Raw genomic sequence first — 14299 nt, forward strand, 5'->3', positions numbered from 1 at the left:
ACTTATTCCCAGCCTATTAAAAATAACAAGTATATGCTTCGTTAATACATGAAGCTTTTTATGTGATATGGGGAAAAATTAACAGAGAATGCAGAACGGATAGGTAGTCCATGTGCTTGTGAATTGGGGAAATGTCTGGTGTTCAGAACAGATTTTATAATGCTTGTAGTAACTTGTATGAACAGGTACCATTAACTGCAGCTTTGCAGTATGCTAGCCCTGTGGTAAGTCTTTTAAGGGCATTGTTTTATTTAATCCTCAAAATAAATGTGAGGTGAGCATTATTATCCTCCTTTATAGATGAAGAAACTGAGGCTCGAGAGATGAAAGTCAGTCTCCCAGTCAGCAAATGTGAAGGCAGGATGTGAATCCAGGCCAGTGTGATTTGAAAGTCAACTTTTGACTAGACTGATGTGCTCCCATAGGTTCTCAGTAATTATAACCAATAGAACGCTATAGTGGTTTGAGTGTTACCTCTGTTGGAGCTTGGAGTGTTTGCAGCTGATGGTAATATGGAGGTGACATTAGTGCATCATTATTGCTTTAAGGAAGAGAGATGGGCCCTGAGCTGAAGGGTCGATTCCCCAGCAGGTGTGACTCCCTGTCTACGATATGTCTGAGGTTGGCGAGGCACCACCTCTGGGAAGCCACTCTGCACACTTGATCTTGAGTGTGGGTTTTCTTTGGACCATGTATCCTTTATGAGAGATTATTGTAGACATATTTCTTTTATTCCTCTTATTTTTCACATTCAACTATGAACGTGAAAACCATTTAGTCCTAGTCGCTAGTCACTGGGCAAGCCACCTAGTCCAAACCCGCTTTATGCACGTGTGGTTCCCTCGAGGACACGAGTGTGGCGCGCTGGGCCCAGTGCGTGGTGTGTACTCAGCAGAGACGCTCTCGCTTCTTCCTGTCTTCTGTAAGAACGCGTCCCTTTGTTGATGAGATGACTGGATCCGGGAGTACTTAGACATTTTTCTGGCTCTTGCTAATACATACTATTCACTCAGTCAACTACTATTTATGAATGTACAGCGTCCCAGGCCCTGTCACAAGAGGGATGATCTGCACCCTGCCTTCACCCACATGTCATGGAGTTTTCCCAGTTGCGCAGGCAGACAGACAGACAGTATAAATACTGCACATAGTTGGATGCAGATACTGTCTACCAGCTCATTTGCTTATTCACCCATTCTTTCAACAAGCATTTTGAACACTTAGTATGTTCCCAGCACTATGCTAAGCTTGGGACGTTGAAATTGGATAACGTCCGGTAGGCCAGGAATTATTTTACCAGAAAAACAGTGTCCAAGAAACCCAGAGCACTCTTTTGTGTTCTTCCATCTTAAACATTTTAACTCTTGGGGGTAAGTGCTCATTTGAGCATGTACAAGTTTCTAAATATGTTTTTCCACATCCAGCAGATTTTTCTGTGTGTGCGGGAAGATGGACATATGAGTGTGGGTTTTTTTTTTTATTATTATTTGGCAGATCTTTGCATGATTCTTAGACCAGTGGTTCTCAAACATTTTTGTGCATAAGAATCGCCTAGGCCGCCGGTTAAATTCAGATCGAGGTGCTTCACTCCCAGACACTCTGATTCACTAGGTCTGGGTTGGGGCCAACCATCTGCGCTTTAAGTCGCGGTGCTGGTGAGTTGGGTGCAAGTGGTCTATGAACTCTGTGTGGATTAGATTCACACAGTTCTGGGCCAGGGCTGTGGAGCAGAATAGTCTGGAGTCTCATCCTTTGTCTGCCATCTTGTAGCTTCATACAGCCTTGGGTAGGTCATCTGGTTTCTCTGAGCATTGCTTTTCTCATCAGCCTTCCTTGCTGATGTGATAGGAGGGACCCAGACAAAGCATAGGATAAAGCCTCTAATTCTAGGTATTGCACCATGCCAAAACCTAGCATATTGGTTTCTTAGATTCCTGCTTCATCTTCTGAATGTGAGTAGTAGAGCTGCTGCACATACACCCTGTGATTTCTCTTTATTTCACAAGATAAAAGGCTATAACCATAATAAAGGAAATGAAACAAAAGAAAAAAAAAGTTTACCCACAAGCTCACCATCTTAACACAACTGTTTTCATTTTTCTTTTTAGTCCTTGTCTGTATGCAGGCATATTTCTGTATAGCTGTAATCATATGTAGACTTAATTTTGTATTTTGCTCTTTTCAGTAAACCTTAAGCAAATGTTTTCCAAATGGTTACATAGTCTCCAAGATGATTCTTAATGGTCTTACAGTCTATTATCCCACAGGCTGAATTTATTTAACCATTCATCTATTGGACATTTAGCTTTTTGTCTTACAGTTTTGTGCTTTTATAAATAATTCTTGAGGATATGGTTTAATCTTTATTGTAGATTATTCTTTAAGGTAGATCTCCAAGAGTAAGATTTCTGGGTTAAAGGGCACAACCATTTTTTGGGGGGTGGGGGAGGGGGTGGAGGTGCTCTTAATGGTTATTGCTAAATTGGTTTCCAAAAGGATTGTACCAGAGAGGTACCATTTGGAACACTTTGGCCTGCATTATATAGTGTCATTTCTACAAAGGTTCGGCCTCATTGATTAGTATTTCTTTGATTATAGTAAGGTTGAGTACGGCTTTATTTCTTTTTAGATTTTATTTAATTTGCTTATTATAAGCAGAACCTATCCATTTGAGGTCAAATTTTCTGCCTAGAATTTTTTAGATTCTTGGATTTTACAGTAAAAAACAAAACTAACAAAAACCAACCCAGAGGCCATCTGTATAATAAATACTTTGGACGTATTTTACGGTTGGATTAGCTGCTTATGATCGTAACTTCCTTGCAGGTCACCAGCTATTAGGGTGATATTTGGAGAGTTCAGGGGCGAGTCCTCTTTGTTCTTTCCTTCCACTGTTCTCTCATTTCCTGTTCCTCTCCTCCCCTGTAACCACTGTTTTTGTCTTTTTGGAAATAACACATAAAAGGATCGGCTTTTCAGTCATACTCCTTCGACTTATAAAATGTGGGTTGCCTAAATTATATACTGGTATGGAAGGAGGATGAAGAAAATCACAGCATTGTAACAAATTGCCTTTAACTGCACTGCGAAAGCAAACATCTCACGTGGAACAGTAAAAGGTGTGTTTGAGGGTGTAATCTTAGCGTGCGGGTGAAGGGGAGTCCGACTTGTTTTTCAAGTTGGTCTTGAATCACTTTGTTCCTTCTGGAATGCTTGCCATCCTCAGCATGACAGAGTTTGCTTGATGACAAACTCTTTCACTCTCCTGTACATACCAGGCCACCGAACTGGTTTGTTTATTTGCCCGGGGTCAGCGATTGAACCACCCTTCCTTTTGCAGCAGTGCCCGGCATTTGATGGGCGACTCTTGTCCCCCAGGCACCCTTAAAGTGGTCCCTGTGGTCACCCTTCCTCCACTCCTGACAAGGACCAGGAAAAGACTAAAGGGCATGCACTTCCTTGGGGCGGAGACAGTTTCTTGAGTGTATGGGCTCACTCTCTCCTTGGGTAATGCTGTCCCAAATGGATGCCTGTTAGAAGACTGATGTTGGTGTATGTAGCAGAGTGTATGTGTACAAAAGAGAATGGTTTGCAACTCTATTTCAGTTTAATTTGTTAATGAAACAAGATGGAGCACATTTTCCCCTCCCGTACACCTCTCACGCTGTTTGAGATGAGGCACAATTAATTTGTATGGTCTGTGGAGGTGCATGCCAGCTAATGTACTGCAAGAGCTTTTATCTTTCTGTTAGTAATGAAGAAAGGCAGGCTGCTGGCAAACTGACAAGGATTACTGATGACTCATTCTCGGAGTGCAGAGAGCTTGCTTCTGAAATCATAAAATGCGTACACACACATGCATACACACGCGTACATGCAAACCTAGTTCCTGTTTGAAATCAGCAGAATAGGTTTGGGAAAGTTCAGGCGCCTCTGAAACACTGCAGGAGAAAGAAAAGACAAGCAAAGGTATTTCTCTAGCTCCCTGGCCTGACTGAGGGCAGGACCTTTTGATTAGTGGGGGCCCTACCCTTCTGGGACAGAAACTCCCTGTCTGGCCTTGGAAGCCTGGCTCCTTTGTGCTGTCCTTTGTGCTCCAGTAAGTAACCGTCTACAGTTGCCTCCTCCCGGTGAGGTCAGGTGGCTGGGTGCCTGGCTTACCTGGGAGAGCCTGCCTTTCTGGGCTGCTTCCTACCCGAGATCCCCTGGCCATGAATTCTGGATCTGTTTGATATCACCCCTCAAGTGCACTGGGTTCCCTCTGGCCTGGCCTTGGCCGTGGCTTTGTTGATTGTAAATTGCCCTGTTACCCCACCTTGACACGTTTTAGAAGAAATAGTTTATGTAGAAGCTAACAGTTTGGCCCTTTACAGCATATAGGGCATTCGACATCATAACAACTCTGAGTTGGTTATATTGTTATTCCATTATATGGATGAGGAAATTGAAGTGAATAAAAGTTAAATAACATGTTCATGATCAAGCAGCTAGCTGGTAAAAAGCTAGTGGCTATGAAACCAGGACTTTGGAGTCTAAAAGCTGACCTTAAGGTCTTTTTATGACATTTATTCATTAAGGACAAAATTCAGCATTTTCTGTGTATGAAATGTATAATGCTTGGTCAGAGAAGCCATTCAGGAATTATATGAGAATATATACATTTCTCTGTGTTCTGCGGAATAGCAGGATGGTCACAGGATACTTTCTGGAGATGTAAAAGCAATTTATTTTGCCCCATTTAGCACTGATCCAGGGAAATGAACTAAAGTGTTTATTACGAAATCAGAAGTGTTCCTTTCTGTGTCAGATGGCTGGTTGAGCTCGTTGTGCAATGAGGGCTAAATGTAAAAGTCCTACTTGGTCTGTTACCTGGGTGTAAGTGACACAAATCATTGTGCACAGCCTCGTTGACTTTCAGAGGTGGAAGGAACCATGGAGATTTTACAGATGAGGAAACTATGACCTAGAGAGAGAGAGAGAGAGATTTTGTGTTAGGAGGAATTCTATTCATTTCTCCAACCATCCATTCGTGTATCTGGCAAATATTTGTTACGTCTATCCTGGGCTGGAAGATAAGGCTTGAGCTATGAATGAAACAGACAATCTTGTCTTCAAGGAACATACAACAGTGAAAAACATGGTGGTACAGAAGCTTAGAGTACAGTGCGTTAGGGCTGTGACGAGTCAAGTCAGGTTACCTGGGCATAGAAGAGGGGCATTTAGTCGGGGATGGGTGCATGGTCAGAGCAGGCTTCCCTGAAGGAGCGGTACCTATGGTGAGACTTGAAGGATGGAGCCGAAGATCATTTAAACACGGAGAACCTCTGTCGACTGAAAACTGGGGCCTTCCAATTCTCAAATCTAATGGAAGTCAGTGCCACTAAAAAGGCTGTATGTGCATAGAAACAACAGGCTTTATGAGACCCAAGTGTGTGTAAGAAGTACTCACACTAGGTCCATGCTGTGCGGTACGGTGGCCGCCAGGCACATGTGCTGTTTGGTGCTTGGAAAGTGTCATCTGAATTGAGATGCACTGTAAGTATACAATGACCGCTGGACTTTGAAGACTGTACAAAAGAAAATGTAGACTGCCCCATTAACAGTGTGTGTGTGTGTGTGTGTGTGTGTGTGAGAGTAACAGGTTGAAAGGATAATATTTGGATGTATTGGGTTAAGAAAGATGTTATTGAAATGAATTTCACCTGTTTTTCACTTTAATGAGACCGCTAGAATGTGTATCATGACACATGTGGCTCACACTGCGTTTTTGCTGGACAGTGATGCTAGGTGCAGGAAAGGCCCAAGAGAGGAAACTGCTTTGGTGATGAGAGTTTAAGATGTGAATGTTCCCGGGACATACTCTCTGGCATGTCTTACATCTCTGGACCTCCTCGCCCTCTTCTGACAGCCTTACAGCTGGGCTTGAAGATGAAGTCAGAATGCCCATGAAAAGAACATCCTGTTGTGAGCTGTGGTCTTCTTTGTAGTAAAACAGTTTAAGACAATATATTGATATTTTAAAAGACAGATAATAAATCTGACCAGTTATAGAATAAGAGAGTGATGTGTGGCATGTGCATTCAGTACACGATGACAGACTGGGGTGTGGTGGTGGGGGTGGGGTGGGCAGGCAGGATCTGTGTGAGATGACGTGGATAAGAAAATTCCATTCCTGTTGTCCTTGGCTTGCTCTGCTCCAGGAATTCCCTCACCCCTCATATCGGAGTTTGCGTCTAGGCTTTCCATAGTCCTCCTTCCTTGTTTTGTTTGAAAAGGCTAACAGGAATATTCATTTCTTTATTTCTCTTTTATCTTCAGGTGTTTAATATTGTATTCCTGAATCTCAGCACACATCAAATGCTTGATGAATGAATTGTCACTCTGTGAATATTTACTGAAAACTTGGATGTGTCAGGTATCTGCTGGGCTCCAGGGACCTTACGCTGAGCAGGACACAGGCTCTGCCCTCTAGAGATGTTCACTGCTGGCAATGAGACAGTTACTAGGCCAATGTAGAGAACTTCAAGAGATAATGGAAAGTGTTTCTAATTGTTAAATCCTGTGACTCGAAGGATGACTTGATCAAAGGTCACAAAGGAGGGAGCTAAGGGACAATTGTAGCTGACGGGAGTACACTTATAATTTTCTTTTGGACAATGACACGGAGGGTTTGTTTACCTAGGATCCTACCATACCACAGGGGTTTCTAGCCCTGTGGCAATGTTCGATACTAATGTTGCACCTGTATTTTAATTACACTTTCCATTGTCAGTTTACAGACCCAAAAGGTGGTAGTGCATGTGGAGCAAAGAGCCCTCACCAGTCGTGGGTCACTTGGGCTTATTGGAAGGTTCTCAGAGGACTGGTGAGGCAGAGGCAGTTGGGTGGGGCCCAGCAGCAGGTATTTGAGGACCACGAAGTGGCCTACCTGGCACTGAGGTGGCAGGCAGACAGTCAAGTCATTTCAGTGGGAGATAGCATCTGATTCTCATCCCTTTGGGCTAGTCTTGTAATAGTGGCAGTAAATAAGCTGCCTCCAGTGTGTTCCCAGAATATCTCTGTCTGCAAAATGTCTTTGAGGGGATGTTTGACTTGCAAGCATCTGGTTGATAAAATAAATACATTTTGAAAATGTAAACCTCTCTCTGAGAGCTTTTAGTCTCTTCTCTCCCCAGGGAAAAATAAGGCCCTTTAAAAATCTCTTTTCCTCTCTAAGTGTAGAATTCCTGCCATGTTTTATAAGAAGAAATATTTTTGGAATGCAGCACCTGCAGAAATATAAAGCGGCTCTGCCCAGACTACTGGGCCTTGGCTACTGTGTGGGTGGTTTCTCGAGGGTTTGTGAAGAGATATCCACTCTGACACCCGCAAAGCATTTGAGGAAGCTGGCCCAGGGTTGGAGGTCTGGGGATTCAGAGGCTCTTCAATTGTTTTTTTGCTGAATTCTGTGGGTAGGCAGCTGTAATGGACAATTCTCTCTAATATTAGAGGAGCCTTACTATTTAATAACACCTGGCTAGACTAGGACTTGGTGCCTAGAAAAGTTCTTGGCACAATATAGGACCTTAGTACATAGTTGTTGAATGAGTGAATGACTGGGTTGTCTGTAGACCAGCAACATCATTACCTTGTTAGCACATGAATTACCTGGGGACTCAGATTCTGACTCAGTGATCTGAAGAATCTGCATTTCTAATGAGCTCCAAGATGATGCCAGCAGTGCTGGTCCATAGGCTGCGCTGTGAGTAGCAGGGTTCAGTCAAGTCATCAGTAAATCTTTAATGAATCCCAGTAGCACTAGCGATTGTGGGTAAAGGTGGAAGCCTTAGTCCTAGTTTCAGAAAAATGAGTAGTCATGATGAGAAGTCAAAACTCATCCTCAGAAGCTGGAGGAAAAGCATTTAAGTTATACACTGTGGTGTGAATAATGGTCGAGGGAAAACTAAGGGAGTGAAGGCCTTTCTCATGGAGGTGGTACTTGAGCCGTAGTACAGAATCAGGGCTCTTGGGAATTAAAGTTGTGCCAGGGGATCCCAATAGCTTCTTGATGGCCATCCAGCTTTTGCATGATGCTCTCATAACAGGAATATATCATTTCTTGTTTGTATAGCACTTTGTACAAAAAGCACTCTACCATGCTTTACCTTGAATTGTCAGCAAAGCCTTTTATGGTTTTATAAATTTTACTGCCGTTTTACAAATGCAGAACAGAGGCTCCTAGAGATTAAGTGAGTTGTCTAAGGCCATATGTTTTATAGTGGCACCTCTGGGATCCATACCTTTTGATTCCTAGATGTATTTTTTTTTTTTAAACTGTACTTCATTTGGCTCTGATTTGGTGGGAGAGCAGAGGCAGATCCTAAAAGCTTGGTTGAGGATTTGAGCTTATAAGAGAAATAGAAGCATTGTGGATTTTGAAGTAGGGATGGCGCAAGCGGCGTTGAAGGAATTGGAGTATAGTAAGTCCTCACTTAATGTTGATAGATTCTGTAACTTTAAGCAAAATGACATAAAATGAAACCAGTTTTACCATAGGCATGGCATGAACAGAAGTTCCTATGGCATCTCATCAATGTTATAACGGAACAGCATGATTTGAGGATTTGCTGTTTATAGAGTAGAGGGGACCTTGAAGGTCATTTAGGAGACGCTACCCTCAACTCCATGGAAGCTTCTCCCACAGTGCATTCCCAAAGAGTCTTAAAGCATCCTAAAGACACCGCTCTTTTGATGGGGAGGTCGCTATAACCAGGGGCTGTGTATTTAACTGATAGGCTGTTTTCTTACATTGAGCTCTGGTAGGGTCTCCTAGAATCTTTACCCATTAATCCTAATCCCCCCTCTCTGTCTGGAGCCATATGGCACAAACCTCTTTTCACATGCTTGTCCACTTAGGTTATTATTATTATTTTGAAAAATCGAAAATAATTTTTCTTACAGGATATGCAATATATGTCCATTATGAAACATTGAAAAAATATGGAGAAGTAAAATACAGAGAAGCAAAAGGAAAATAGCTATCAATAATTGCAGCACTCATAGATAATTAGTGTTGCTTGCTTCACCCTAATCTTCCAGACCATTTTCAGTGCAGTTTTAGATGTGTGCGTTGTTGTTTTTACAAAATGAATTACACTGTTTGTTTATAATATTTTGTAATTCTCTTTTTCTGGTGAGTAGAATTTCATTAATATTTTCATTTCAATAAATATTTGATATTGCATTTGGTAACATAATAGGCTATGTAATTTATTCCCTTTTGTTTGATATTTTTGGCCTCTTTCCTTTTTTGACAATTATAAACCATGCTGTAATAAATATCCTTACAGGTTAATCTCAGTGCCTTTATCATTTAGATAAACTGTATCTCTCTTCTCTATTCCTGAGAATGGAATGGTAAAGCCCAAAACAAACGAAAGTGATTCTCATGGCTCTATAAGTTATTTATTCTCCAGCCTCATATCCTCTTAGGACATGGCTTCATACGTATGTCTGCTCCCTGAAATATGTTTTGACCATTTCTCCCTCTGCAGACTCTGGGATCCAGATTTAAGATCTTACTTTTCTTAGTTTGATTGTTGCATTTCTAATCAGCGCAGCCTGATACTGCATTAGCTTTTATAGCAGCCTCATCACACTGAGTCACTGAGCTCGTGGGCAACCCAAACCCTTAGGACTTTCTCATGTGCGCTCCTCTACCCTATACTTGTGAGTTTTTTTTTCTTTTTTTTTTCATTTTGGACCTAAGTGCATGACTTGACATTTATCCTTATTCAATTTCCACCTTGTTAAAGTCAGCTGGTTGTCATATCCTTTCAGATAGTATCAGGAGCAGACTCTGTCATCCTTCATAGTCACTGTCCATTCCAGTTCACAGGGACTGGCGAATTCCAGTGTCAGATGGTTCAGCACATCCCAGCAGTTCATTTACATCTCCACTGCCCCTCACTAGATTGTGAGCTCTTTGGGGCCAAGACCATATCCTATTATTTCTTTCTAAAAACCCTGTCTGTCCATTTTATTGTACATGACTTAGCAGATACCCAGAAAATGTTCCCGTGTGAATATTTGCTCCGATTTAACTCCAGAGATGGAGGGGTGGTAGTGGTGGCGGTATGACAGTGATAAAGAATGTGGAGAAGTCTAGGCGGAGTCCCTGGGTGAGGACCTTGCAGTAAGGTCGAAAAGACAAAACCTGAGTGATAGATAATGAGTTACTGAGTAAAGATAAGTTCTGACAGTCTTCCGAGGTAGCTCAAGAGTCGACCATTTGGGCTTGAGATACCCTTGGGATGAATGAATCTTGATGTCTTACAGAGAGACAGGCATTGGAGGGGTTCCTTGGGCACAGTAGGTGAATGGCCAAGGCAGTGAAAACTTGAGTTGGGGACAAGAGGTGTGGCAGCGGGGATGTTTGCTAGGAAAGCTGATGACAGAAAACGACCTATCTACTGTTTTGAGAATTGTGTTGAATAATTATAGCATAGAGGGATCTTATCTGACTCTGTTCTGTGAGACAGAGAGTAGAAGTTGCCTTTTTTTCTTGCTTTATTTATCGAGCTCCAGGCTCACAAAGTTAATACCTGCTCATGATTTGATATTACCCTTAGATCAGAGGCCGAACTGAAATCAGAACCTATGCGCTCAGATTCTTCTCCCTTGGCCAGTACTCTAAGCCAGATTTATGGTCTGCAGGCAGCATGGTGGCTCCTGCATTTACCTACGTTGGGGCCTGTTTTGGGGCCCATCAGCATTTCTGAGTCTCAAGCTCCTCACCTGTGAAAGGAGAGTAATCCCACCCTGCTTGTTGCTTTTTTGGGTGGTTGTGAAATACACAAGATGGTGCAGTGAGAAGTAAGGTCTGAGCGCTGGGCTTTGGACCCAGCCTCTTTTGAATAAAGCCCTGTTGAGTTGAATGAGAGTGAATGAGGCAGCATTTCTTAGCTGCAGGGAGTTCAGGGGCAGGCAGCAACCTGAGTGTTCCAGCTCCCCTGGTATGGCCGTGGTATTTTCCCAGCAGCTCTGGGGCCCCTGCTTCCTACCCAGCCGCCCAACAGGTTCAACTCTTCCGGTTAGGGCCAAGGCCCTTGTTCACGAAAAGGGAAGCTTTCTTCCAGGAAGGGAGAAAGCCTCCTTCGGGGCTAGGTCCAGTTGCAGGGAGTTCAAGCTCCTCAAGCCCTGCCCCAGAGGTTGTTGTGGAAATGTCAGGGCTTCTTCACTGAGTGCGACCTTAGTTATTTGTGTAATGTGAGCCTGCAGATTGCTGAGGTAGGCACAGTTTACCTCTCCTGCCTCCCTCTGTGTATGTGGTAGTGTCTGTCCACTTCCCTCAGCTGTAAGAAGACTAGTTCATACTTCTGGATATGTGCATACCTACTCAAATGACACACGTATGCATATGTGTGAATGTACATATCTACATAAACAAATGTGCATTTACAACTAGATGGACAGATATATGCAAGCACACACTCATATATATATATTGCTTTTTTTCTTTCAATGTAAAGTGTAAGATTCTGTTACAGCTTGGTTTCATCTTTTGTGTTGATCAGGTGTTAATGTGATAGAATTACTTTAACTGAGTAAAGGAAATTCATGCAGGGAGAAGGAGAGAAAATAACTCTGGTTAATTGTCCAGAATTGAGGCAGTCTAGAAAAGCAGTGAACTTCTTAGGTGTCCGGGTCAGGGGTTTCTTTATTATTTTATATATTTTTCCAGTTTAGAACTGCTATCGGCTTCCATTCCAAAGGATGGACATCTTCTCCTTTCTCTATAGTCAGAGAATTCTCTTTCCCTCTCCTTCCCAATTCCCTTTTGGTTCATTCAGTCTGAGTCTTGTCTGAGTCAGCATTGAGGAAAGGGGCCACTGCAGGAAAGATTAGAAGAGAGAGGAAGTAGGGAGAAAGAAAAATCTTATCCTACTGTGGTGGGTCTGTGTCATTCCTGGTCTCTGCCCCAGACAGAAGGTAGCAGTGAGCAGAGGTGGGGTTAGCATGTTTGCAATTCTAGGCATTTCCACGTATGTGATCTCATCACTGCCCTAGGAGGGAGCACACGAGGACACTGAGGTACGGTTGAATTAAATGCGTTGCCCTGGTAGACAGTTACAAAGTGGTGTCATGAACATTTAAACCCAGGCCTCTATGTTAGAGCCAGGCTTCCTGCCAAACTCCAGGTCTCTTGGCAGATCTCTGCCCACCCTCCCTTGCTGCTTCCTAACCTGCTTCATTTTTTTGAGCAATTACTATGTGCTATGCACTGTTCTGGATTCTGGGGTTACAGCCGTGACCAATGCAGACCATTAGGTGTACATCATCTGGCCCTATCACCACTATGCTTCCCAGTTCTCAGCGCATCTTCCTATCAGTGCAGTTACCGGGTTACATTCCCGTTATGTGTCGATGTCTCAGCCTCTCACTGGGCTGTGAGATCTTTGAGGGAGAAGCATATTTGTTACTCATCTTTATCTCTCCAGTGCAGAGCCTGGCCTGAAGTTGGCTGCATGCCTGTTTAAGGCAATTGAACAAATGCTTTTATGTGTTATATGACATCCAACTAAACTGTGAATAATCCAGGTACCTCCTGCCACTTCTGTGTCTTAGTCCTACGGAAGTAGCCCTACAGAAGTAACACTTTGTAGGCCATACTTACCTAGACATCTAGAGAAGTGAATGAGGCAGCCTCTCCAGCACTACATCAGTATGTGAATTATGAGCAGAAATTTCCTTTAAAATGTTAATATGATTGTGATAATTGTTGCTCTGGCGAATAATTTGCCCCTTTCAGTGAATCAATACATAATGTCCTGAAACTCCAGATGCATTCTTTTTTCTTTCTCTCATTTAGTATTTTTTAAAAAACCAAATGCATGAACATGTTTACGGCCTATTAAGACCAAAGAGCTTTATTTTTTCTCAGCTTTTCTTTTTTTCTCTTCTTTTTTTTGCCATTGCCCTACCTAGAACAAAGTACTCAGGAATTTGCATGGTAACAATATATCTTAAAACAAAAGTTAATTCAATTTAAAGAAAGAAATGGAATTAGAAGTATTATTTGTATTTAAGATTTTAGATACTTTGTCGAACTCAAATAGTTGTAAAATGGGATAGAAGTGATCACCTCTCTTTTTTTGAGATACAGTTTTTCAGTAATTCTTTAACTTAAACCTGTCTATGAATATTCACTGTATGTATTCTAAGTTTCAGATGCAGGTAAAATTCTCAAAGCTTATTGAATGGTGCTTAAACATATTAATTAAATAGAGAATTTTTATCAGATTTGATGGTCATATGTATGGGATGTGATAGATTCCAGCTACAACCTTAATTTTTGGTCTTATCCACAAAGCAGAAAAATAAAAAAGAATATTTTTTGAGATAGAAAAATGAGGCTTCTCTTTTAAATGAATCATTATTCATGAAAACTTATTTTCTTCTTAGATTTTACTTATGATTTCTTTATACAATCTACTTTTGAGAAGTGCCGTTTAAAAGTTAGAGAATTTATAATCACCATCTTTTATTGTTTTGTCCGAGTAGTCTGCTTATTTAGAAGCAGAAATGCTGTTAGTATGTGTGTATGTGTGTGTGTATGTATTATGTAGTCAATAATATTTTATAGATCTTTGAAAAGATTTAAGTTTTGGATAGTCCACTCATGCGTGGCCCAGAAGTCTGCTTGTTTTGGTAGACAACTGAATGGAGTAGAAACAGAATCTTACGCTTGAGAGCTACCTACAAGTTCTGTTTCATTTCCTTTGTTTATAGATGAGGAAACCCAGGCCGAGGTTGCTTTATGATATTTGTGTCTTACCTTATCCAGCAGAGGTTAAGTTCTTCAAAGTCAGATTGTGAGGTGACACATCTCTGGCTCTGCAATTCACATAAGTCCCATAATAAGGATGGTTTGACTAAATAAATGAAAGACTAAGAAAATTAAAATTAAACTCAGGACATTTAAAAATGTCCTGAGTTTCAGCTTCCTTCTCTCATATCTTCAAACATCATTTACCTGTGAATAGGTGAGAATCAAAACCTAAGGTTTGTGCCAGGACTTTGCTTACTTATGAAGGGGGCCCAGACCACTCACAAGCGGATGTATCTCTTTCATTTACAGAGTCATTTCAACATTACCTGTGTGGAGTTGTAACTCAAATATATGAATGTTCCTGAAGCTAAATGTAAGTCATGCTAGAAGTCATATGTGCTCTTCAGTTGGGGTGCTAGTAGTATGGCAGCTTGCTGCGTTGTGGGGTTCAAGTATGGACGAGCCTAGCTTCTGCTTGCCTCTTAGCAT

General features: G+C 41.8%; 1 protein-coding gene across 12 annotated transcripts in view; it reads left to right on the forward strand.

Annotated features, from left to right (window-relative positions):
- TEAD1 (TEA domain transcription factor 1) overlaps positions 1-14299 on the forward strand; it is a 248626-nt gene that overhangs the window by 40760 nt on the left and 193567 nt on the right. For 9 of the 12 annotated variants that reach the window (XM_036220446.1, XM_036220447.1, XM_036220450.1 and 6 more), the window contains exon 1: positions 14120-14183. The exons of the other annotated variants lie outside the window; for them this stretch is intronic. In XM_036220446.1, the coding sequence (XP_036076339.1) occupies positions 14166-14183 (18 nt within the window). In that variant the 5' untranslated portion in view covers positions 14120-14165. Of the gene's footprint in view, positions 1-14119; positions 14184-14299 lie in introns of those variants that run through there. 12 annotated transcript variants of the gene reach the window in all.

The sequence above is a fragment of the Rousettus aegyptiacus genome, unplaced genomic scaffold, assembly GCF_014176215.1.
Source record: "Rousettus aegyptiacus isolate mRouAeg1 unplaced genomic scaffold, mRouAeg1.p scaffold_m13_p_5, whole genome shotgun sequence".
Lineage (NCBI taxonomy): Eukaryota > Metazoa > Chordata > Mammalia > Chiroptera > Pteropodidae > Rousettus > Rousettus aegyptiacus.